The sequence below is a fragment of the Bos javanicus genome, chromosome 12 (assembly GCF_032452875.1).
Source record: "Bos javanicus breed banteng chromosome 12, ARS-OSU_banteng_1.0, whole genome shotgun sequence".
NCBI lineage: Eukaryota > Metazoa > Chordata > Mammalia > Artiodactyla > Bovidae > Bos > Bos javanicus.
The window spans coordinates 48,825,165-48,851,566 of record NC_083879.1 but is presented as its reverse complement, the minus strand read 5'-3'; the positions used below and the strand labels follow the sequence as shown (position 1 = coordinate 48,851,566).

The window sequence follows — 26,402 nt, the reverse complement described above, 5'->3', positions numbered from 1 at the left end:
GACATTTGGCCATTTCTGACAGCATTTTTTATTTAACAACTGTTGGGGTGAAGGGATGTTCTGAGATCTAGTGGTAGAAGGCAGGGGTGCTACTGAATATCTTATAATGCAAAGGACAACTGCTACAACAGTTGGTCTAAATGTCGTTGGTACAGATGTTGGAAAGACCTGGTCTCAAAGAATACCTGAGTTACAACCATGGACCTCCTTAACAAAACACATTTCTTCTCGCTATGAGCAGCATTTAATTTAGACTTAATTACAATGAAATAGCAAGAAAGGTAATAGAAACTTCCTGGATACAACGTGTTATGTATGTTGGTCAGTCATTGAGTTGTGTCCAACTCTTTGTGACCCCATGGACTGCAGCATGTCAGGCCCCTCTGTCCTCCACTATCTCCCAAATTTGCTCAGATTCATGCCTTTTGAATTGGTGATGCAATCTAATCATCTCATCCCCTGCTGCCCTGTTCTCCTTTTGCCTTCAATCTTTCCCAGCATCAGAGTCTTTTCCAATGAGTCGAATCTTTGAATCAGGTGGTATTGGAGCTTCAGCATCAGTTCTTCAGTGAATATTCAGGGTTGATTTCCTTTACGATTGACTGGTTTGATCTCCTTGCTGTCCAAGGGACTCTCAAGAGTCCTCTCTAGCACCATAATTTGAAAGCATCCCTTCTTCGGTGCTCAGCTTTCTTTATGATGCAACTCTCACATCCATATGTGACTACTGTAAAAACCATGGCTTTGACTATAGAGACCTTTGTTGGAGAAGTGATGTCTCTACTTTTTAAAACACCATCAGGGTTTTCATAGCTTTTCTTCCAAGGAGCAAGCATCTTTTAATTTCTTGGCTGCAGTCACCATCTGCAGTGATTTTGGAGCCCAAGAAAATAAAATCTGTCACAACATCTACTTTTTCCCCATTTAAAATGATGGGACCAGATGCCATAATCTTGGTTTTTTGAATGTTTAATTTCAAGGCAGCTTTTTCATTCTCCTCTTTTACTTTTATCAAGAGGCTCTTTAGTTCCTCTTTACTTTCTACCCTTAGAATGGTACCATCTGCATATCTGAGGTTGTTGATCTTTCTCCCAACAATCTTTATCCCAGCTTGTGTTTCCTCCCATAATTTTGCATGATGTCCTCTGAAAACAAGTTAAGTAATCAGGGTGACAATATACAGCCTTGACATACTCCTTTCCCCGTTTTGAACTAGTCCATTGTTCCATGGCCACTTCTGTTACTTCTTGATCTGCTTACAGATTCTTAGGAGTCAGGTAAGGTGGTCTGGTACTCCCATCTATTGAAGAATTTTCCACAGTTTGTTGTGATCTACACAGTCAGAGGCTTTAACATAATCAGTGTAGCAGAAATAGATGTTTTTTCTGTATCTCGCTTGCTTTCTCCATGATCCAACAGATGTTGGCAATTTGATCTCTGGTTCCTCTGACTTTTCTAAATCCAGTTTGTACATCAGAGTTCTCAGTTCTTGCACTGTTGAAGCCTAGCGTGAAGGATTTTGAGCTTAAACGTGCTAGCATGTGGAATAAGCACTGCTGTGCGGTAGTTTGAACATTCTTTGGCATTGCCTTCTTTGATACTGGAATGGAAACTGACCTTTTCCAGTCCTGTGGCCACAGCTGAGTTTTCCAAATTTACCAGCATGTTGAGTGCAATACTTTAACTGCATCATCTTTTAGGATTTGAAATAGCTCAGCTGGAATTGGGTCACCTCCACTAGCTTTTTCCATATTAATGCTTTTAAGGACCACTTGACTTCACACTCCAAAATGTCTGGCTCTAGATAAGTAACCACAGCATCATGGTTATCTGAGTTGTTTAGACTTCTTTGTATAGTTCTTCTGTGTATTCTTGCCGCCTCTTCTTAATCTCTTAGGTTCTTACTGTTTCTGTCCTTTACTATGTCCATTTTTGCATGAAGTGTTCTCTTGATATCCAGTTTTCTTGAAGAGATTTCTAGTCTTCCGTATTCTATTCTTCCTTTATTTCTTTGCATTGTTCATTTCAGAGGACCTTTTTAATCTCTCCTTGATATTCTGTGGAACTCTGCATTCATTCATTTGGCTATATCTTTCCCTTTCTCTATTGCTTTTTGCTTTACTTTTTCCTCAGCTATTTGTAAAGCCTCTTCAGACAACCACTTTTGCATGTTGCATTTTTTTCTTTGGGATGGTTTTGGTCACTGCCTCCTGTGCAGTGTTACGAATCTGTGTGCTTAGTTCTTCAGGCATTCTGATCCCTTGTGTCTAATCCCTTGAATCTATTCATCATCTCCACTGCATAAACATAAGGGATTTGATTTAGGTTGTACCTGTATGGCCTAGTAAATTTCCCTACTTTCTTCAATTTATGGTCTGAATTTTGCAGTAAGGAGCCCATGATCTGAGTCACAGCTCCAGGTCTTATTTTTACTGTCTGTATGGAGATTCTCCATCGTTGGCAGCAAAGAACATAATCTGATTTCGGTTCTGACCATCTGGTGATGTCCATGTGTAGAGTCATCTCTTGGGTTGTTGGAAAAGGGTGTTTGCTATGACCAGCTTGTTTTCTTGACTAACTCTGTTAGCCTTTACCCTGTTTCATTTCGTATTCTATGGCCAAACTTGCCTATTATTGCCGGTATCTTGTGACATCCTACTTTTGCATTCCAATCCCCTGTGATGAAAAGGACATTTTTGTTGTTGTTTGCTCTGGAAGGTGGTGTAGTTCTTCATAGAAACTGATCAACTTCAGCTTCTTTGGCATCAGTGGTTGGGGCATAGACTTGTGATGTTGAATGATTTGCTTTGGAAATAAAGCAAGCTCATGCCTTTGGACACTTTTGTTGGCTATCAGAGCTGCTCTATTTCTTCTAAAGGATTCTTGCCCTTAGAAGTAGATACAGTGGTCACAGTAGTAGATGTAATGGTCACTGAATTCAGTTTGCCCATTCCTGTCCATTTTAATTCACTGATTCCTAAGATGACCATGTTCAATCTTGTCATCTACTGCCTGACTACATCCAATTTACCTTGATTCCTGGACCTAATATTCCAGGTTCCTATGCAATATTATTTTTTACAGCATCGGACTTTACTTTCACCACCAGGCACATGACTGAGCCTTGGCCCAGCCACTTTATTCTTGTTGGAGCTGTTAGTAATTGCAGTTCACTCTTCCCCAGTTGGATATTGGACGCCTTTTGACCTGGGGAGCTCATCTTCCAGTTTCATTTCTTTTTGCCTTTTCGTACTGTCCATGGGGTTTTTTAGGCAAGAATACTAAAGTGGGTTGCCATTTGCTCCTCCAGTGGACCACATTTTGTCAGAACCTGTCCGTCTTGGGTGGTCCTGCGTGGCATGGCTCATAGCTTCACTGAATTATGCAAGCCCCTTCGCCTTGACAAGGCTGTGATCCATGAAGGGGACAGTGTGTTATACAGGTTCGAAATTGTACTGCTTCTGTTTTTGTGGGGCTGGTTATTAAGAGGCTGGAGGAAGTAAGAAGGCCTAAACAAATGCCATGCAGTTACATAATTCCTTAATAAGAAGTATATTTCAGAGTTCTGTTAAGTAAACTTTGTCTCTTTTCTGATTTTCCTTGTGTTGCATTTTAGAACTTTAAAAGTACTGTTTTATGGGGACAGTAACTATAAATTTTATTTATCTACACACACACACACACACTCTCTCTCTCATAGCCTTTATAGAAATTCTAATGTGGCATAAAGATGAGTGATAAAATCACATGCAGAGGTGGGGGAGGGGCATTCAAGATGACAGCAGCCTGGGTAATGGCTCAGAGGTGTTAATATCACTGGCTTCATATTGCCTTGAAACACAGATTTTAAACTTGCAGCCGCTTGGATTTGTGTTTCCGGTGTAGTTCTGGTTGCCTCAAATAACTTAGTAAGTTTTCCACAGCTCAAATTACAGGGTACTCTGTAGGTTTGTTCTCGTACAGAGAATATGTTGTAGTTGTAAATATCTTTCTTTAAAATAATGTGTTTCTGGGTAATGATGTGAAGGAAAACCATAAGAAAAGGCTTTGAGCACTGCATCAAATAACACTCGATTGTTAGGAAGGGCTCAGACACTACATGGTTGCACCCAGCAGTTGGAGAATACTAAACGTCTTCATTGAGATGCCTGTGGCGAGGTGAGCTGTGTGTCTGTTATCGGTGTTCATCCTCATAGTTTAAAACTGATAAAATAGTTCACTGTTGCTGTTCATCCTGAGAAATATATATATATATTGTGTCAATCAATCTTTCATGAACTCCTATTAATTGTATTTTTATCAAATCTGCCATTTTCATTCTAGTTATATAGTAGTTCATATAGAGAAATCGCACACACAAAACTATGAGGGCTCTGCAAAGTTTAGTAGAATGGTTGAAATAGTATAACTACTACTAATAATAAAATTCCTTAATATTAACTGTTAAAGTGCTTTGTGCTGAAGTATCTGATACGCATGATCTCAGTGAATCCTTAAAATCTGTGAAGTAGACTGTTATCTGTATTTTACAGGTAAGAAAACTGAAAGCATGAGAATGTCATAACCCAGGAAATGTGCTCCTGGGCCCATGTTCTGGGCAGTCTGCTATTCTAACTTACACTTCTGTATAATTGTTTAAAGTGTACAGGAAAAAAGCACAGACCTGAAAGATGGAATGCTTTTTAAAAAAGTGAAAGGTGCAGAAGTCAGAATTCTTGGAGATGGAATTAGATAAAGTGAAAGTAGATGTGTAAGAGCATTACCAGTAAAAATGGCAAATTAGTACAGAATTTGATATCATCATTAATTATTACAATTAAAAACATTGTTTGAAGAATCCAGAGAGATGATGGCTAGAGGTGGATGTACCTGGAAGCTGACAGATTAAATTTGGGGTTGAGCCTGTGCATTTTGCCTTTGGTAGCTAACTAGTGATGTCTTTCTCCATTGCATTCCCTGGGCCTAGAGTTTTGAGGAAGAGAGGAAAGACCTTTCCAGTGATGTGTCTTATATGATTGTCCAGGCGATGCCATGGTTGCACCGTTGTATTTTTGATATAATCCTTTAAAAGCAATTACTTTTGTTTCACCTTTTAATAACATGACAAACACTACATAGAGCTTTTATATGCTTTGACAATCGTTCTTAGATAAAATAAACAGTAAAGGTCATTTGTTTTAGCTTTACTTTTTTCAAACATAGTTAAGAAACAACATCTTGCCTAGGGTTTTCAAGGAATGTGAGATATTTGTTACAAAATCTTAACCCAATAATATGTTTAACATATAAAATAAGGCAGTGAATATAAGACCTGGTTTATAAGTTTGTGTAGTTTTCTGGCCACTGTGGAGACCCTTGTGGTTGATTGTTTATTTTTGATTTCATTAGAATAGTTCTAACAAAAAAAAAAAGTTAATTTGTATTTTTGTTTTTCCTCAGATTTTTTTTTTTCATATTCCCAATTCTTCAGTGCTATTTCTTCAGGCTATACCAGAGACAAGCACTCAGCAGTTCATGTTTTAATAAGATAATCCATTTTGGGTTTGATAAGGACCCATTTGATATCACTGTAGGTCAGGAAAGGTGGAGATACAGGTTAATAGTCATTTCCTTTGCTTTCTGCAGAAAATAAATGACTTAATTTTTGATAGTAATCTTCATTGTCCCTAGGCACAGAGGACCAATGATGTTATTTCATTACATATTCTGTTCAATGTTCTGCATTTTTTTCATTACTGTCCAAATGACTTTTCATAAAGGAAAGTGGCAATGAATACGTTAATATATAGTACTCTTAAATTCATACTTTGGCAAATACCTATTTTGTTCTAAGTTTTGATAACCATGAAAGTCTGTAAAACACTAAATCCCAGGAAAAAAATGAAAGTAAAGACATAGTTAATTCTTGTCTTGAATATATAAGCATATGAGATGACTTCTTTATATAGTTTTTTCCCCTTACTTTAACCAAAGCTGTGTTTCCAAGTTTGAGTAAATTTGACTCTATTAGTATCTATTATAATATTCAAACATACTCAGCTTGTGAGACATTTTCTTCAGTGCATAACAGATCCCTGAGTAAGCAAAAATGTATTAAACAGTATACCCAAATATTCATGTATCCCAGAGTGTAGTAGGTCCTTTATGGGATGTTGGAGGACTCTATGGCATGTTTGGCTTTTCCAACTGGACATCCTGCCTCAGGCTTCATGTACAATGTAGAAAACCAGTGCCATTCTTAACATTTCTGCTGATTCTCACACCATACTGCCTCTTCCTTGTCAGTCATCCAAACCTGTTCCTTCTTCCTGTAAACTCTCTCTCTCAAAGAATCTTCCTCCTTATTCCCCCTGCCACTGCCTTGGGTCAAAACCTCACCAGCTCTCCCCTGAGTTATTGCAGTAGCCTGTGGCTACTTCCTTTGCATCAAATTCTATATGTATATAAGCCATCTTCCAAAGCAAGTCCAGTGCTAGCTTTCCAAACACAAATGTTAAACATACTATGCTTTTGTTTCATGATGCCCAACCACCTGTTGTGTGTTGCCCAAACACATTTCTTCCTCACTTACCTTCAGTTTTCTCAAGGCCAGGAGTCTTTCTCTCTTACTCACTTGGGCCTCTTTCAACTTGCATATTGCAGTCACTAAAAAACACTTTTCAATGAATTATCATACCATCTAAGACCATTTTGCCAGTTAACACCACGTTACTTATCTGCTCTTATCTCTCGTTTCTTTTCCAGTGAACCACATGATGTTCCAGCCACATAATATCCTTTACTATTCTTCACAAATAAGAGAATTTCATTGCCCTTCGTTGCTTATGCTCTTCTTCCCATCTGGAGAAAGAAATGGCAACCCACTCCAGTTTTCTTGCCTGGAAAATTCGATGGACAGAGGAGCCTGGCAGGCTGCAGCCCATGAGGTTGCAAAGAGTCGGACATGACTGATCACACATATACCTCTTCCCATCTGTTTCTCAACAACCAGTTATCACCTGGGTCAGATGAACTCTGGGCATGAAATGATTTTAGATTTATTTACATTTATTCTTTTCAACAAACATTTATTTACTGAGCACATACTATGTATTGAATGTGTGTGTGCTCAGTCACTCAGCCGTGTCCGACTCTTTGCTGCCCGATGGACTCTAGGCCACCAGCCTCCTCTGTCCATGAAATTTCCCAGGAGGGAACACTGGAGTTGGTTGCCATTTCTTACTCCGGAGGATCTTCCTTACACAGGGATTGAACCCCACGTCTCTTGTATCTCCTGCATTGGCAACCAGGTTTTTACCATCGAGCTACCTGTTAGACACACGTATAAACCTGGGGATAGGCATACTCTTATGAACAAAAAGACAAAGTCATGGTCATCCTGGAATTTACATTCTGGTGTAATAGCAGATAAAGAATTTGTCCGCTAGTGATGGAGCACAAAGATGGAATAGAATATACAGAGGCTTGGAGGACCAGCATATTTGACTTGGTTGAGGTGTAACATGAGCAGAATGGTGGAAAACAGGGTTGGGTAGCTTTTTAGAGGCACATTGATGAATGGTTTGAGGTGCTTCTTCTAGAACAAGGTAAATCTTCAGACACGCTGAGTGACTGAACACACACACACACACACACACACGTAAGGACTTGAGAATGACCTTAACATCATCTCCCTTAGTGTGTCCATGATCAGCCCGCCTTTGCCTTGCCCCTCCCACTGTAGTCCTGGTTCTCAGCCTTTTGATCTAACAGCCCGAAGGTCATTAGCCAGAGTGGCTGAGATACTGCTGGGCTCATGCAGCTTTGAAGCCAATGTCTAAGTACCCAGTAGTGAAGAATCTCTATCCAGGCTAGCAATAGGAAATAGATATGAGTCTCAGATATAGACTAGTAACCTTGGACAGATTGCTTAATCTCTCTGAACCTGAATTTTCTTGTCTAATATGCACATAGTGTAAAAAAAAATTGCTGGGATACTAAATGACTAGAATGGAACTCTATAAAACTTCCTCTTTTGTTCACTGAAGTTTCCTAAATACCTTGACAGTGCCTAGTACTCAGTGTTTTTTGAATGAATGAATGATATAACAAATATAAAGCACCTGAAATAACACTTGGTACATGAATGCTCAGTAGATTATACTTTTTCTTGTTATTATAGTTGTTTCTATGTATGTGTTTTAAGTATTGTAGTTGTTACATAATTATTGTTTGAAATTATGAGACCCTGGAGTCTATCCTGGTTGTGTTGCACTAGTTCTCCTAGTGTTAACATTGTTTCTATCCTTGAGTCCCTGACTTTGCCCTGTTATCTTTTGTAGTGCCTCATGGTTCACAGACATGGCTTGGATAGGATGAAATAACTTGGCTGTAGAAGTGTTCATGCCTGCAGAATCCCAGGGACGGGGGAGCCTGGTGGGCTGCCGTCTATGGGGTCACACAGAGTCGGACACGACTGAAGCGACTTAGCAGCAGCAGAGACCCTCCCTGCATGTTTAAGGAGAGATTTCATCAACTCATGACCAAATAATTCAGAACATGAATGACAAAATAAGTTTTATTACAGTTTGTATTAATGCTGGGGTGGAAGTTTAAGTGCTCAGATGACGTTTCTAAAAATTTTAGTGTAAACTATTATTTTAATAATTTAGCACTTTGTGCTGTGTACTAAGTCGCTTCATCTGCGCCCAGCTCTTTGCGACCCTGTGGACTATAGCCAGGCTCCTCTGCCCATGGGATTCTCCAGGCAATAATACTGAAGGGGTTTCCATCCCCTCCTCCTGGGGATCTTCCCGACCCTTTCCTAACATAGAAAACACGGATTCTTGCTATCAGGAAAATACAAGTTACTGCATTGCATGTGTGGTTTTACCAGTTCTTAAGAAAGACACAATTCCATGTTTCAGTGTGAGGGGATTATGGAAGGGTTTTGTTTTTGACTGAAGACAGATATTTCAGAAGAATGTATATATGGATCATTGAAACCACTGAAGGGGATTTAAGCTGTGAGTCCCAGCGTGTCTGTAGTTTGACTTCTAGTGGTCCCAGTTAAATATGGTCATTAATGTGACATCTACTCTGCCATGCTGCAAAGCCATGAAACCTGAAAGTCTGGGTCAGAGTGGCAGTCTACGTTTGAACTAGTGTTTATTTTGTACCATTGGAGGTACTCTGATTATGTGTATGCCCACTACAAAATTGATTTACCAGTGTTGAGGCTATGTGAGCTTAGAAAGATAAGCTTTTATACTTAAGTGATTATAAATTATATGTGAGGCCCAAATGTATGTCTCTGGAATGTAAAAGGTAGAAGACGGAGTTCCTATATCATCTTAAGTACATGAAACTATTGTGAAAACATTGAATGATCCATTGAGGATAGGATTATTTTCAAAACAGGTAGCAGATGAGATTACCATAGATTTTTCTGGATGTTGCATTCAGGATGGGACTGACTGAATTAATTATGAGATGTTTCTAGGATAGGAATGTATAATTGTAATAAGCCAAGTAAATATGTTGAAAGATTGATTTAAAGAAGAAAATGTGAAATAGCTTTGATACCAGTGGTTTATTTGAATTCTTATTGTTATTCCCCAAAATGTTGATACTTCGCTGGTGATTGGAGGTTGCACGTCCCATTTGTTCAGTGACTGAATCAGCTCAGCCCTGAGAGGAACCATTGATGGAGATTCAAGAGTTCCTCTCTTGGGGCCTTCAGTAAGGTGCTCGTGTCTTTTCCCATGTTGATGAGGGTTGCCTGTGAGCATATGCCCACAGAGAAAGACGGAATAAGAAGGAGAGGGAGAGAGGATTGTAGTGGATGGGAGCTTAGCTTTTGGAATCAAGCTGCACCAATTCCTAGTTGCGTGACCTTGGACAGTTTAACCTCATTGTGTCTCAAATGCCTCATCTTCTGATAACAGAGTCTTTACTGCTTGATTTACTATAAAGGACTGAAAGTGAAAGTGAAGTCGCTCAGTCCTGTCCGACTCTTTGCGACCACAGACTATAGCTTGCCAGGCTCCTCCGTCCATGGGGTTTTCCAGGCAAGAGTACTGGAGTGGGTTGCCATTGTCTTTTCCAGAGGATCTTCCTGACCCAGGGATCAAACCCAGGTCTCCCACATTGTAGGCAGAGGCTATATAAGGACTAAATGAGTACAAATCTCTTAGCACAGCATCTAATCCACAGTAGATATACAAATAGTAGGTGTTATTATTTGTTTGTTTGTTGTTGTTTAGTTGCTTAGTTGTGTCTCTTTGTGACCCCATGGACTGCAGCCCACCAGGCTCTTCTGTCCATGGGATTCTCCAGGCAAGATTTCTGGATTGGGCTGCCATGGCCTCCTCCAGGGGATCTTCCCAACACAGGGATTGAACCTGTGTCCCTGAGTCTCAGCAGGCAGATTCTTAATGGCTGAGCCACCAGGAAAGCCCATTGTGTGTGTTACCAAGATATTAATAATAGTAAAATGATAGTTGTTTTATACTACCTGTTGTTGCATAACAGCAGATAATGGAAGCCTTGACTAGACACTATTCTAATCTCTGAGATGTGTTGATCCTTACAAAGAGCAAAATTCACTCATTCTCTTGCATTTCAGCCAAAATTTGGGAGTTGGATAAAACAGTTAATGTCTTCTCTGAAGAAATGACCTATTGGTTGAATGGCATAAAGGCTTGAAAAAAGTTGTTACCATTGTTGATTTTGTTGTTATGTTAGAATTGAATCAAAAAGGGTGGTGATTGACTTTTCTATGAAGTGGTTTTTTAGCAAATCCTAATTTCCTTATAATCTGATACTTTTGCTTTTCCTATTTATAGAAAGTGAAAGTGAAAGTCACTCAGTCATGTCTGGCTCTTTGCAACCCCATGGACTTGTACCCCCAAGGCTCCTTTCTCCATGGAATTCTCCAGGCCAGAATACTGGAGTGGGTAGCTCTTCCCTTCTCTAGGGGATCTTTTCAACCCAGGGATTGAACCCAGGTTTCTTGCATTGCAGGCAGATTCTTTACTCTCTGAGCCACCTGGGAAGCCCAGAAAAGTAGTCAAAGGGTGATGCTTTTCACCAGTTGGTATATTTGCAGTAGGGCTTCCAAGGTGGCGCTAGTGGTAGAGAACCTGCCTGCCAATGCAGGAGACCTAAGAGTCACGGATTCCATCCCTTAGTTGCAAAGATCTGCTGTAGGAGAGCATGGCAGCCCACTCCAGTGTTCTTACCTGGAGAATCTCATGGACAGAAAAGCTTGGCCGGCTACAATCTAGGATCTCAAAGAGTCGTACACAACTGAAGCGACTTAGCACACACGCACGCATGTTTGCATTATAAACTCCTCAGAATCTTTTCTGAATGTACCTCAACCAATTTGGTGCATGCATCCTGAATTGCTACTATGTCCCTTTGATCACTGTTGAATATAACTTGGGCGTGGGTGGGGGCAATTCATATTTCTCAGTACCTCTAGCCAAACACTGGAGATTCATGATGTTTAAATGAATATGTCCTGCATCTTGAGAAATCACAACAGATCTCAGTAGATATTTTTGGCTTATGAAGGGAAACTTGGCTTAAAAATTAGATTTATTGAATGTTGACTAGCTTGTTCTTTATTACTTAAATTGTGCAAACTGGATAACCCATATTCTGGAGGAGGGAGAGGAGGAGATCTGCGTTCTGCGATTTGGAGGATTCCAATCTACCACTCCAGTTTGTAGTATTGACTTGGAAAGTCATCCTTGTTCTCTGTTTTTCATGGGAGATTATCAGTGAGCATCATTTTTTTTTTCCTTCCTCCATGTTCCATTCAGAATATTATGAGATGCCAGGATTGAGCACAGTTGTTTTATACCGCCTTTGACTGGGAGAACTAGTATCAGCTGGACTGCTAAGCCCCATATCTTATTTGGCAAGTACGAATGTCCAGAGTACCATTCTGATCCAGTGCACGTGTAACTGATCAACAGCCAGCTAATCTGATGGTAAATTTGGCTTTAATTGATACAGTTTACTCATATGAAGTAAGTAGCATAGGTATATAGATGCGTGCATGAATATAAACACATGCACATAAATTATATAGGGTTGTACAATATCACAAAGTTTGTCACAACGTAAAGAGTACCATGTTACTAAAATTGACTGTAATTTTATTTTCCTCAATCAGGCAATTGGATTCTCCTGTAAATGCATTTTGATCAAGATCATGGCAAGATATGTTTGACAGCAATTTCAAATTATTACAGTTTGTTACATATTTAAAGTCTGCAGTCAGTTGAGACTGTATGTATCTGATTTTAGTTTAGAGAGAGAAATCTATTGTGTTTTGTTCCAAGGACTATACTCTTTAATACTGTAAAATTATCACGTGCTTTATAAAAACCATACACCTTGTTGGATGGTCTGGAGTATGGTGTGATGCACCAAATATGTGTGTTTCTCTTTATGCTAAACAAGGTTAGAATCATGAATGCAGAGATTAATATCCCTCACGTGTGTATAGTATAACTTTCAGGCATATGTACGCATTGAATCTGTACTAGTTGCAAGAGTTTCTTAAAGATTGGTTCCTTAGCTGTGAACAGTGTTATTTATGATGTTTATTATGGCTGTGCTTTGGCTGATCCTGGAAAAACCAGGGGAAGAGAAATATTTGCAGGGCAAACTTTATTTAAAAAGAAATTTTTTTTGGAAAACGTATTGGATTTTTGTTGACTTTTACATGAAACTGACATGTAATCGTGTCTTTAACACATCTAGAATTATTTGAGTACAACAACAGCAACACAAATGATATTGCAGATGCAGTGATATTTAAATGTACTCAATGGAATATGAACCCAGTCCGCTTTTTATGATTTATCTGTTTTTAACATCAAAGGCTCTGGTTAGCTTGCCTTTTTAAAAAAAAAAAAAAAAAAGAATGAGTTGATCACAGCCAGCCAGGAAAACAGCTGAAGTATATCAGCTGTAAATTGGTATAAAGCACTAAAAGGGACATTAGTCTCTAATCAGTTTCTAACAGTTCATTAAACCTGCCTTTCCAGAATCGTTCTTTGTCTTTCCCCTTTCTTTGCAAGGCATCTTCTTCTCTTTCCACCTGGGCAAGACCTCCTCCAGGGTAGGAAACTATATCAACTCATCCTTCATTGTCTACCAACCAAACAGCCTCCCAGAGGCTTTGTTAGGGCGAATTCCTGGCTGCTGTGAAGGACTGGGCACTTGAGGGTTGGGTACCTCCTTCCTAGGCTTCCCTGAAGCTGAGATGGGGCAAGCCCAGCTGGCCGCTTCCAACCATGGAAGCAAGTGCCCCATTGGGATTTGAGATCCATGCCTGATGTGTAAGCAATCCATCAGTCTCCCTGAAAGGATTTTAAGCTTGGAACAAATGCACTGAGCTCACCAGTTAACACCAGATTTCCTCCTATTCTAAGCCATGAGGGTGTGAAAATCCCTCCAAGATACGGACAAATCAAAAGCAAACATTAAAAAAAGTATCCTATCAGTGTTAATAATATTGTACTTTTCTAAGAGAGGAACATGACAGTAATTTTCTTTTTATTCCCTAACAAACTAGGTAGCATGGAATTTCTGAATGCTCATTAGTTAGCTTTAGTGTAAATTTGCTTTTTCTTGCTGTTGGTTTCTCTGAGCAAATATTTGTCATGAGTGGCCCCATACATTTTATTTCTTAGAGTATTTTTGTTAAACAAAAAAGAGAGTCAAGAAATGGGAGAAATAATTAGAGCTTCACCATGCTGCACTCTGTTGGTATTATTTGGTAATAAAAGCATTTAATTTATGATGTGTTGAAGTGGGAGTTTTTATTCAACTGTCTGCTGGGGAGAAAAGCAACTCTATGAATGGGGAAAACTTGATGGTTTAGAAGTGATTTTAACCTTTGTCACCATGTAGGCAAACATTTAGAAAATGTCTTTTTTCTTTTAGACACTTAAGTGTCATGATTACATTCTATAACCGAGCAAAGAAGCTATCCTAAAAATTCAGTCAAACTTAGTGATTTTAATTTCTGGATTTAGTCAGTATTTGAGAGTAAAGTTGGCATTCTCAACATATTTTAAAACCTGAGCCTGATTTTGGCCTGAAGCAGACACTGATGTGTGGCTTTATGACTCCCTTCCTAGGTTATTGACTTCAGAAAATCCCCAAAGTCGTGGAAATTAGTCAAAGATAACCTTGATTTAATCTTTTTATAAATGTTGTTGGAAATTCTATTGAACCACATAGAAGTAAAGTTTTCCTTTCAAGAGGTGGCAAATGGAGCCAAACATATACCAGAACAAAAACCAAATTGTTATTTATTCTTTGATTATGATTTCAGCTTAAGAATTCATTCTTAATCCAAGACTTACATTAGTTGTTTTCGAAGAAGGTGTTTGAGGTTGATAGGTAGAAATTTTCATTGAGTCAGGTATGCCACAATACCAGAATTAACTGTCTAGTATTATAGTTTCTTGCTTTTAAAATTATTTAGACTTTGACAGGAATATGAGAGTATATAAATTATTGTGATCTGTTTTCTTCTTTATGGATTTCTGTATGCAGTACAACCTCCAAAGCTAAAGGAATAAAGAAACTTGCCTTGCATTTCCTTCCACTATTTGCAAAAGCTTGATGAATTATTCCAGCCCCATATAAATTAATGTAAGGTTTCCTTACTCCAGTTTATTATCATCTGACCTGCAACCCAGAGGTCAGAGAATCAGACTGATTAATTCAAGTTCTTGGTCATTATTTCTAATGAAAGTTCAGAATGGGGGGATAATTGGTGGTGCGGGTATTCTCATTTAATTATACTATATTGTTAAAAAATTAGGTTAGCAGTACTAAATGTGCTACAATGATGGCAGATTCTACCAGATGTCTTCCGTTGAAGGCTTTATAGCTGAATTTCCCTGTCTCCCTTTTTTTATTCTCAGAATATCAATACCTTCGAGAACAGAATGTTAATGCTTGATGGGATGCCGGCAGTCAGAGTCAAAACAGAGCTTTTGGAATCTGAGCAAGGGGTAAGTGAAAGTTTCCAACGACGCCCCACCCCCTTTTCTCTCAGACCCTGGCAGGCATTCATGTCCAGAGTGTTCTGAGATTTGCAGAACACTTCTGATTTTTCACTTGCTTCAGCTTTTGTCTCTTGAGTAACAATCCTCTGAGACGGTGGGTGATACTTACCCATTTGCAACCTCAAAACATTACTAACTTAGGAAAGATAGCTTCCTAAATTTAGGAAGACATAGTGACCATATGGCTTTATTTAAATGGATTCATGTTTTGGAAAGCTGTAACAATCCAGAGCACAGGGGAAATGTTAAAAAAAAAAAGATGAGACTATAACCTCAATGTCAATATAGATGGGTTCTGACCAAGTTGGGAAATTGCAGAGTACAAGTAGGGGAAGGTTTACCGTTTGTTCGATGGACTTCTCTTTTGACATTTGTGTTTACCCTTTCTTAGAGTTGATGAAATTTAGGTCAGTGAGTTTGAAAAGCACATAAAAGCAAAAGAAAGCTTGTTGAACAATAACATAGCCAAATGACAGTTTATGGCTACTGAGTATATGAAGACTCTTTAAGAGCAGAGCTAGCTTTTTTTTTTTTAAATAAGGATGTGGGTGATTTTATAATTGTTAACATTTATATTAATAGATTCGCTTGTAAAAACCATCCTCAGGACAATGTGTGGCTGACCACCTTTTACGTTTTTAAGGGAGAAAGCACCATCTACCTATCTTATTAAGCCAGCATTACAGAATAAGTACTTATGACCAAAAAATAAAGGACATCAGTTAAATATTTAATCTTAATCTTATTTATGTATCCTTTATTCAAATCAAGATCAAAGCAAAAGCTTAGGTACGTTTTAGAATTGAACAATCAAAAGATATTTTAAGTGTGAGTAATATCTCACAGTTAAAAAAAATCAGTGTGCATGAGTTCTTCTGGGACTCCATTCAGAAGGTTAGGATATTGATGTAGCAAAAGGATTTCATAATGAGGACAGTCAAGGGCAAGGATCTTGATGGCTGTGTTTGAGGGTCCTCCAGTAACGCCCCATTCTTGACCACTGTGTGCCAGGCTGTGTGGCATTTCATAACATATTTCTCTTCTGTATAAGCCAGTGTCTGAAACAGACTCCCATCATGTAGAGGATTTCATTTCATCTTTATGTTCAGTGTAGACTGGGGAGCTCTGAAATGAGCATTGTGGAGTATATCAACTGGAAATACAACCCCACAGCTCTCTATGTGATGTAATGACTGATGCCCAGAGATTCAAGCAGAAGGCCATGGCGAAAGAAAAGACTATATGTCAGTTATTAATAATTGTTTTCTAATTTTAAACCTTCAGGAAAAGTCCTGTGTTCACCTGGATTTTCTAGCCTGACACTCAGCAAATTAAATCCTCCGAAGTTTTTTACCTTTATTGTTTTAGCTTAACCACGTTAGAATGTGTTTGATCTTTTCCCAGTTCTGTTTTCTTAATCTAAATGCATTAGCATCAGTTTAATAAAATATATTTCCACACGCCCTACGTTTAACAAAACATACAAACCATAACATCTCATTTGGAGAAGACAGCCTGATGGAAAAGTGAAAAGAGTATATTTCACAATGTTGGTTTTATTTCACAATATGTTCCTCAACTTGAATAGCAGCAAATCTGCTCCAGTCGTACATGTTGAAGGAAGGCAGAAAACCCCAACATATGCTGTATATACAGAAAACCAGTTAGAATATTACCAGGGCTACTGGTCAAAGCCAGGACAATGCACTGTTGTCACGGTCCTGGGAATCCGAAGAACATCTGGGTACTTGTGTCTCCTTGACTATCATTTTTCAATTTTAAAGTAAGGCTTGCATGAAAGATTTAGGTACATAAAAAACAAAAGCCAGTATTCCCAGGGGTTTTACAGCATGCATAAGCAACTCGTGTCACATTATTTATAGAAAGTATTTTTTGGTTCTCAAATAGGGACAGGAAAAGTTGTAAGTTCTAGGTTTTACTTAATTCATTAAAATCAATTTTCCTCCTTGTGAATGGAACTGATGTTGATATTTTAGCCCTAATTTAGACTTTGTATGTTGGAGGGGAATAGAAGCTGAATTTATTCTTTTTCTTAGCAATATATTTACTTTTCTTAAATACATGGCAGATATAACTGCATTCCCTTTGACAGTAAAACTTTAAGAGAAGCACACCACACTATTTAATGAATTGTATTATGATTGATTATTTTTAGAATATAATTAATTGTATTTAGTTATTTATAATACTTTCAAATGGCAACCCACTCCAGTGTTCTTGCCTGGAGAATCCCAGGGAAGGGGGAGCCTGGTGGGCTGCCATTTCTGGGGTCACACAGAGTCGGACACCACTGAAGTGACTTAGCAATAGCAGCAGTAAGTCAGCTCTTCTTTAAAGAGATCAAATCAGCAATTTTAGTGAACTTTAATTTTGGTTCCTTTACTGAAGTATCTCATTGAGGATGATAGGATGGGTGATAATAATGTGGAATTTCAGAATCTCAGAACTATTTTAAGATAAGGAGTGCTAGATTCTAAACATGATTTCCATGTTACAGAACTCTTTCCTTATTGAGTATTAAAGTCTGGTTGAAGTTTGATTCTTCGTAAGAAAATGTAAATATATTAGTGAAATTAAAATCATCATGTATATGATTATGGGCTTTTGAAAATGAGATGTTACAGTGAACAAAATTATAGAAATGTGCCTATGCATCACAGCAGTGAATGGAAAGGCTGAAGCTGGTGTGTTGGTGGGTTTCTGTAATCACTCAGGAAACCTAGTTTTAAGACTTTTCCATCAGTGTTTAGGACAAGGAAAGTGAACCTGCCTTTCAGATTGTAGGCAGCATGGTAAGATCTGCTACTGTACATGGACCTCCTGTCTCAGGGCACTATGGAGGCATCTGTTCCTTCTCTCTTTCTTGCTATAAATAGTCCCTTAGGTCTCCAGCTGTCAGCTGGTCTCTGTATGTGCCCCCACCCCTTCAAGGAATTCAGGGCCGGATGAGCTCATTTTAGAGCTTAAAGAAAGATTGTGGAACAGGCCACGGTTGGCCACTCAGTTTACTCTGGGAAAAGTTCTGGCTGCCTTGCCTCATCTCCTTAATAGTTTTATGATGCGTGTATGTGGTCCCATCTCTTCAATTAGATTGTAAGCCCTTAAAGAGCAAGAACTATTTTCTGCCTTTTTCTTGTAGTTCCTGGTACTTGGTAAATACATGTTCTATGCAGCTTGTCCAGGCATTTTAACTGGCATATGCAAAATATGAAATCAGTCAACAGCTAGTTATGAACCTGCTCCGTCTACCTCGTAAGGTTGTTGTGAGCATAAAGATAAGCACTGAAAATAAGAGATTGCCATTGGTGACAGTCTCCGTCTTGCAGCCATGTTAACCGGATAGATAAGGGCGGCTCATTGAAACCACTTCTGCGTGTCCCCTTCTGTTTGGAACCCTCTTGATAGTGAAAGTAGTAGTTGCTCAGTCTGTCTGACTCTTCGTGACCCTCTGGTCTTTAGCCCGCCAGGCTCCTCTGTCCATGGGGATTCTCCAGGCAAGAATACTGGAGTGGGTAGCCAGGCCCTTCTCCAGCGGATCTTCCCGACCCAGGGGTTGAACCCGGGTCTCCTCCATTGCAGACAGATTCTTTGCCATCTGAGCCACCAGGACAGTGGTTAGTTGTATTGAGGTTGCTCATTATTCCAGTCTCCTGAAATGGGACTTCAGTTTTCTCCAGGCTCATCGGTAGTACAGCGCATGCTGCTGTGTGGTCCGTGGCAAGGTCACGTGCTCCTGTGATACACTCCAGGGGCCCAACGTGGAATGTAGGGTGACTTTGTCTGTGACCTTTGGTGCTTGTGTTCTTCTGGGACAAGAGCTTCCCAAATGCTGTCAGCCTTTGAATATTCTAACATGTTACTGAGCCCAGGACTAAAGCAGAAAGAGGAATTCTGGAACTATTACACCCAGAGATAAGCCTGTGTACAGAGAACGGGCACCACCTCAAAGACATAAAACGTGATTTTATTCGTGGCCCTGCAGCTCCCCAGCTGGAATGGCATTGGCAAGGAACTGCCTACCTCCAGGCCTCTGTGTCTTCATCTGTGCAGTGGGGGTGTTGAGATGTGGCCTTCCAAATTCAGCCGGACTGTCTTTAATTTTGGTAACAGGCATGGAGTGAAAGAAAGTGAAACTTAGTTGCTCAGTGGTATCCAATTCTTTGCAACCCCATGGACTGTAGTCCGACAGGCTCCTCTGTCCATGGGATTCTCCGGGCAAGAATACTGGTGTGGGTTGCCATTTCCTTCTCCAGAGGATTTTCCTTACCCAGGGATCGAACCCTGGTCTCCTGCATTTCAGGCAGGAATGAGAGAAAGCATTTTCAATTATGAGTCTAAAAGTGATACTGAGATGAAAATGCCTGTATATGAAAACAGAAATGTGCTGACTTTACGGTGAGATAGGCCTGAGTTCAGATGCTTCCTTAGCCAGGGGCCTGTTCTGTGGGCCCTTTTGGTCTCCCGTCTCTGTCCACCCAGTCCCCCTCACCTGGGAAGTGAAGCAGACCGTCTAGCCTCACAGGAAGGAGCCTGCCCACATGCGGTGGCTGCTCACGGAATGTTCTCCTTTTGTGTAAAAACAGAATTAGAAAGGGCCCCATTGCTTCACTTTCCATTTCTGCAGTTCTCATCGTTATTGAGTAGAGAGTTCAACATCTGCCTTAGTTTATAATCCTTAGAGAGGATTTAAGGTAAATCTCAAATCAGAAGCATTCTTTTTTATTTTAATTTCTATTCAAGCATGTTTGGAAAAATGTTTCAAATTCTTATCAGATTTTATCTTGTAGAAATACAGAATGAATGCAGAAATCAATTATTATTTTAAGGTAAAAGTGATATCACCATTTGGTGTGATAATGGTATTTGACCATAATTTTTAAAAAAGGAACTCTTGGGTTCGCATACTTTAAAGATAGTTGTTGAAGTTTTTACAGATGAAATGATTCAACAGCTGGGAATTGCTGCAGAACAAAAATGGGAGAGTGGATGAATGGAGACAGAGATGTAATAAGAGTGGTCATGATTTCATCATTAGTGAAGCTGGGCAGTGGGTATGAGGGGGATTGTTTAACTCTTCTTCTGATTGTATATAGGTTTGAAATTCTTTAAAGTATAATTTTTTAAAAAGCTCTCAATGAAAATATGATAGATACATAGTAGGTGCATAGGTGTCAGAGGGGGACAGGCAGGAATCACTTCTCATTCAGACACCTTCATTCTTCTTGTTCTAAGACCTGAAGAGTCTTCCACGGGGGTGGAGCAGAGTCCCTGTTCCAGTCACAAGCATGTTGGAGCCCGTGATTTCTCCTCCTCTCTCTCCTCTTTTCCAGGCAGGTGCAGTTCTGACCAGGGGGCTGGTAGGCAGAGTGTGGCTGAGAGAGAGGAGGAGATTGAATGTTCTGCCCATTAAAAAAAAAAAAAAAAAAGAGTATATTTGCTTTACAGTGCTGTGTTCATTTCTACTATACAGCAAAGTGATTCAGCTATACGTACACATATATACCCCTTCTATTTTGGATTTCCTTCCCATTTAGGTCACTGCAGAGCACCGAGTTCCCTGTGCTAACAGTAGGCTTTCATATCTATTTTATACGTACCACAGACCGGGAGCCGGGAAGGGGACAGGTATGGCAGCAGAGGAGAGATACATTCCATTGTATCCTCCATGGTTTCCTACCAGAGAACATCAGCCCTGGTTGGACCAGAGATCCCTGAGTGCCCTAAGTTTAGAGTTAAGACAAAAGAGAACGATGGTCTTTTCTCTGGAGTAGCTTTTGTAAACCCTTCTTCAGGACATCCATAACAAGGTGTTGAAGGAAGTTCTGTGTCACAGAGGACCGACTGGTGCCATTAAGGTGACTGAGTTGCCGCTTCCTTCAGAGCAGAGCTCATGCTTCATGTCTCCTGTTAGTCTTCATCCTCCCAGCACAAGGAGTTGATTGGCAGGGCTCAGCCAAGAGTGATCAATGCAGATGCTGTTCGTTGTAAGTGGGAACCAGTGTCATACTTTAGAATTGAGAGGATTTGGAGACAGGTGCCTTTCTGGAAAAGCCCCCAGTCCTTAGGTTTAATAAATGAAAACAGGTGCAAGTGTTGTTGTTGCTGTTTAGTTGCTAAGTCGTGTCCAACTCTTTGTGATCCCACGGACTGCAGCGTGCCAGCTTCCCTGTCCTTCAGTATGTCCCGGAGTTTGCTCAAACTCGTGTCCGTTGATGTCATCAAAGATGCCATCCAGCCATCTCATCCTCTTGTCTCCCCCTCTCCTCTTGCCCTCAGTCGTTCCCAGCATCAGGGTCTTTTCTGAGGAATCGGCTTTTTGCATAACGTGACCAAAGCTTCAGCATCAGTCCTTCCAGTGAATATTCAGGGTTGATTTCCTTTAGGACTGACTGGTGTGATCTCCCTGCAGTCCAAGGGACCCTCACTGTAGTTGAACCTAGATTAGAGATTGGCAGTTAAATTAGAATTCAGTGGCTTTAGAGGAAAAGAACACACACTCAACATCAAATCTAGCTTCTTTTTCCTCAGTAAACCACGATGTTTAATTTAACATAAAAGATTTAATATACATTTGTGTGTCAAGGCTTAGTAAGACAGTGTTACTTTAATGACTTCATCAGAAGAGACGAGAAAGCATTATAAAAATGCCACTTGTATTACCCTTCAACAGCACCTCATTATTACCTCCCCTACTGTGGGAACAGGCGCCAGCATAGTAAATTGGTAGAATTATCTTAGACATATGAATTTGCTTATCATTTAATATTCTCTGATGACCCACTACTTGAGATCTTTTGATCTCTAGTCAAATCTTTGCATGTCACTACCTGGCTTCAAAGGAAAACATAGGCAGAAGCTGTGCTATTGCTAATATGAGAAGACCGTTTTTTTTTAAAAAGCAGGAAAAAAATATCTATACTTACAAAACTCAAATTTTAGGGAAGAGCTGTCTTCCACTATAGAAGCAGAGTTGGACTGATTTTTAATAATGTCAGAATGGCCAATAAATGTATTAATAGAAAGAATTGAAAATCAATGAGCTGTGATGGTAATTACAGATAGCACCCAAGGGAAATATAGCTGGCAGCCTAATCCCTTCCCTCGGGGCCTGCCCTGGGCAGCGCAGCGCTATGCAGTTGATAATTCTGCCCTCCTCTTTCCCATTAGCAATGTACTTTTTCCTTCAGCTTCGTTCCTTTTCGCCCGCCATCCAGACACCCTGACCCTCTGTGCCGAGATGGTTCTCTGTATCCACAGATGACTGGTTCTAACTGCAGTCTCATTAGTGGAGGAGAATGTGAAGTGCTGTTCTTTTCAAGCGTTATTTGCATCCGCATAGGGTCAGTGCTTTGTAAAAAGGAACACATTTTTAAAGCAAACTCATGCTCTGAATCTTTTGGGAATTTTGATTGGGGGAAAATTAACCTTTCCGAAATATTTCAGCTTCTGAATGATGATGTTCTCCTTCATGTACTAGTCATTGTGGGAGAGTAAGGAAAAAAAAATCTGGAGCATAAGTTGTGTATTTCTCTATATCTGGGTGTGTTTTCTTGTACTAATACGTACAAACTGACGCATAGTCTCTAAGTGTCTCACAAAAATACCTCATTTAGCCCTTGGAGGACTTTTTTTCTTGACTGTGAAGGATTAACTGCTGTGGGTATCAGTCTCTTACTGTAAACATTAGAAAACCATGCAAAACATAGGAAATGCTTTCTTACCTAGTGGACAACAGGAAGTTACAGTCTGTAACCTTTGGCAGTGGGAGGACAAAGGATGTGATTTGACTCTTGGAGGCAAACAGGGAGGACCCAATAGTCACACTGAGGTAAGCAGGCAGGGTTTGGAATTTGGAGAAGTCAAGGCAGCTAATTTTAAAGCGAACAATAACAGAAAGGAAGTAGCTGTACAGAGAGAGGGCTCTGGGGATCTTTAAACTGGTCCCCTTAAGGGTTTGGCTAAGTAGTGATCTGCCTGTGTGGAGGGGATGGCAAGGAAAGAACCAGGATGGCAGTTCAGTTCAGTTCAGGTGCTTAATCGTGTCCAACTATTGCAACCCTGTGGGCTGCAGCACACCAGGCTTCCCTGTCCATCACCAACTCCTGGAGCTTGTACAAACTCATGTCCATCGAGTCAGTGATGCCATCCAAACATCTCATCCTCTATTGTCTCCTTCTTCTGCCTTCAATCTTTCCCAGCATCAGGGTCTTTTCCAATGAGTCAGTTCTTCACATCAGGTGGCCAGAATATCAGAGCACAGCATCAGTCCTTCCAATGATTATTCAGGACTGATTTCCTTTAAGATTGACTGTTTTGATCTCCTCACTGTCCAAGGGACTCTCAAGAGTCTTCTCCAACACCACAGTTCAAAAGCATCAAATCTTTAGTGCTCAGCTTTCTCTGTGTTCCAACTCTCACATCCATACATATCTACTGGAAAAACCATAGCTTTGATTAGATGGACCTTTGTCGACAAAGTAATGTCTCTGCTTTTTAATATATTGTCTAGGTTTGTCATAGCTTTTCTTCCAAGTAGCAAGCATCTTTTAATTTCATGGCTGCAGTCACCATCTGCAGTGATTTTGGAGCCCAAGAAAATAAAGTCTGTCACTGTTTCATTTGTTTCTCCATCTATTTGCCGTGAAGTGATGGGACCGATGCCATGGTCTTAGTTTTTTGAATGTTGAGTTTTAAACCAGTTTTTCACTCTCCTCTTTCACTTTCATCAAGAGGCTCTAGATCTTTACTTTCTGCCATAAGGGTGGTGTCATCTGCATATCTGAGGTTATTGATACTTGGAAGTTTTGATTTCAACTTGTGATTCATCCAGGATGGCCACAAGTGGAACAGTTCTTGGAAGAGCTAGTATGGATTACGAAACTCAATGGCTAAAGAAGAAATTAAGCAGAAATTGCTTTAGGTACTTCAAATGGAAAGTGAGTTTTTCAAAGTTACTATGTGTTAATAAATGGTCCTATATTTATTTACAATGGCTACTTCTTAAGCGAATGTTGGCTTTGACAAAACTCTTCTTCTGACTAGAGAACTAAGTTGTATATGAAAAGTGAGGTTCCAATTGAGAAACATGTAAAGGTTAGGAGTATCAACCCTCTGTGCTAGTTGGATATATTAGTATAGTTTATATTCAGCTCTCCATTTTCAAGGTTACTCCATATTTGTGTTCCACATCCACAGATTTAACCAAGCTGGTGGTGGTTTAGTCACTAAGTCGTGTCTGACTCTTACAACCCCTTGGACTGTAGCCTGCCAGGTTCCTCTGTCTATGGGATTTTCCAGGCACAAATACTGGAGTGGGTTGCTATTTCTTTCTCCACAGGATCTTCCGGACCTAGGAATCGAACCTGGGTCTCCTACATTGCAGGCAGATTCTTTACTGACTGAGCTATAAAGGAAGCCTCAACCAATGTGGACCGTGTAGTATCTACTGTTGAAACAATTCGTGCATAAGAGGACATATATTGTTCAAGGGTCAGTTTTATTAGTTCAGTCATCTCAGTCCTGTGGATCACAGATCAGAAATGGAACTCTTACATCTGAAAACATTTTCATCATTGAAAACTGTGTATACAAAACCAAGAATAAAATAAAAGGCATGATCACATTGCCTTGAAATAAAACCTGTTATACTTCAGAGTGTTTTCTTTTCAGTTCAGTTCAGTTGCTCAGTTGTATCCGACTCTTTGTAACCCCTTGGATCGCAGCACAACAGGCCTCCCTGTCTATCACCAACTCCCGCAGTCTATCACCAACTCCCCCCAAACTTATGTCCATTGAGTCAGTGATGCCATCCAACCATCTCATCCTCTGTCATCCCCTTCTCCTCTCGCCTTGAATCTTTCCCAGCATCAGGGTCTTTTCAAATGAGTCAGCTGTTCGCATCAGGTGGCCAAAGTACTGGAGTTTCAGCTTCAACATCAGTCCTTCCAATGAACACCTAGGACTGATCTCCTTTAGGATGGACTGGTTGGATCTCCTTGCAGTCCAAGGGACTCTCAAGAGTCTTCTCCAACACAACAGTTCAAAAGCATCATTCTTTGGTGCTCAGCTTTCTTTATAGTCCAACTCTCACATCCATACATGACCACAGGAAAAACCATAGCCTTGACTAGACGGACCTTTGTTGGCAAAGTAATGTCTTTGCTTTTTAATATGCTGTCTAGGTTGGTCATAACTTTCCTTCCAAGGAGTAGGTTACGTCTTTTAATTTCATGGCTGCAGTCACCATCTGCAGTGGTTTTGCAGCCCAGAAAAATAAAGTCTGACACTGTTTCCACTGTTTCCCATTTGTTTGCCATCAAGTGATGGGACCAGATGCCATGATCTTAGTTTTCTGAATGTTGAACTTTAAGCCAACTTTTTCAGTCTCCACTTTCACTTTCATCAAGAGGCGCTTTAGTTCCTCTTCACTTTCTGCCATAAGGGTGATGTCATCTGCATATCTGAAGTTACTGATATTTCTCCCGGCAATCTTGATTCCAGTTTGTGCTTCATCCAGTCCAGCGTTTCTCATCATATACTCTGCATATAAGTTAAATAAGCAGGGTGACAATATACAACCTTAACATACTCCTTTTCCTATTTGGAACTAGTCTGTTGTTCCATGTCCAGTTCTAACTGTTGCTTCCTGACCTAAATAAAGATTTCTCAGGAGGCAGGTCAGGTGGTCTGGTATTCCCATCTGTTTCAGAATTTTCCACAGTTTATTCTGATCCACACAGTCAAAGGCTTTGGCATAATCAATAAAGCAGAAATAGATGTTTTTCTGGAACTTCCTTGCTTTTTCAATGATCCAGGGATATTGCCAATTTGATCTCTGGTTCCTCTGCCTTTTCTAAATCCAGCTTGAACATCTGGAGGTTTTGGTTCACATATTGCTGAAACCTGACTTGGAGAATTTTGAGCATTATTTTACTAGCATGTGAGATGTTTTCTTTTAGGAGTTAATAATTTTGTAATAGACCTTCTTTTAAACAAGAAGTAAAAGGATAGGAAAAGATGTATCATGTATATATACACCAAATCACAAAACAGACATGGTGCTCATATTAATATTAGATAAAATAGACTTAGAAACCAGAGGTAAAATAGAACATTTCATAATGGTAAGAAAGTCAGTTTTTAGAGGGCCTGACAGTCAAAATTGTTTTTTTACCATAGTAAACCCTTGAGTCAATATAGCATTATCCCTATTAGTAAATAAAATTGCAGACATAGCTTGCGTCAGAGATACCACCAGTGAGTAAAAGGGATGTACTTGGAGTTTATGTATTTTGAATC

The 26,402-nt window shown here is 39.8% G+C and overlaps 1 protein-coding gene across 18 annotated transcripts in view; it reads left to right on the top strand.

Moving 5' to 3' along the window:
- KLF12 (KLF transcription factor 12) overlaps positions 1–26,402 on the top strand; it is a 536,618-nt gene that overhangs the window by 235,195 nt on the left and 275,021 nt on the right. For 16 of the 18 annotated variants that reach the window (XM_061435084.1, XM_061435083.1, XM_061435077.1 and 13 more), the window contains one exon: positions 14,940–15,029. In XM_061435084.1, the coding sequence (XP_061291068.1) occupies positions 14,940–15,029 (90 nt within the window). Of the gene's footprint in view, positions 1–11,810; positions 11,982–14,939; positions 15,030–26,402 lie in introns of all 18 variants that reach the window. The other 2 variants (XM_061435090.1, XM_061435088.1) reach the window with 1 other exon arrangement.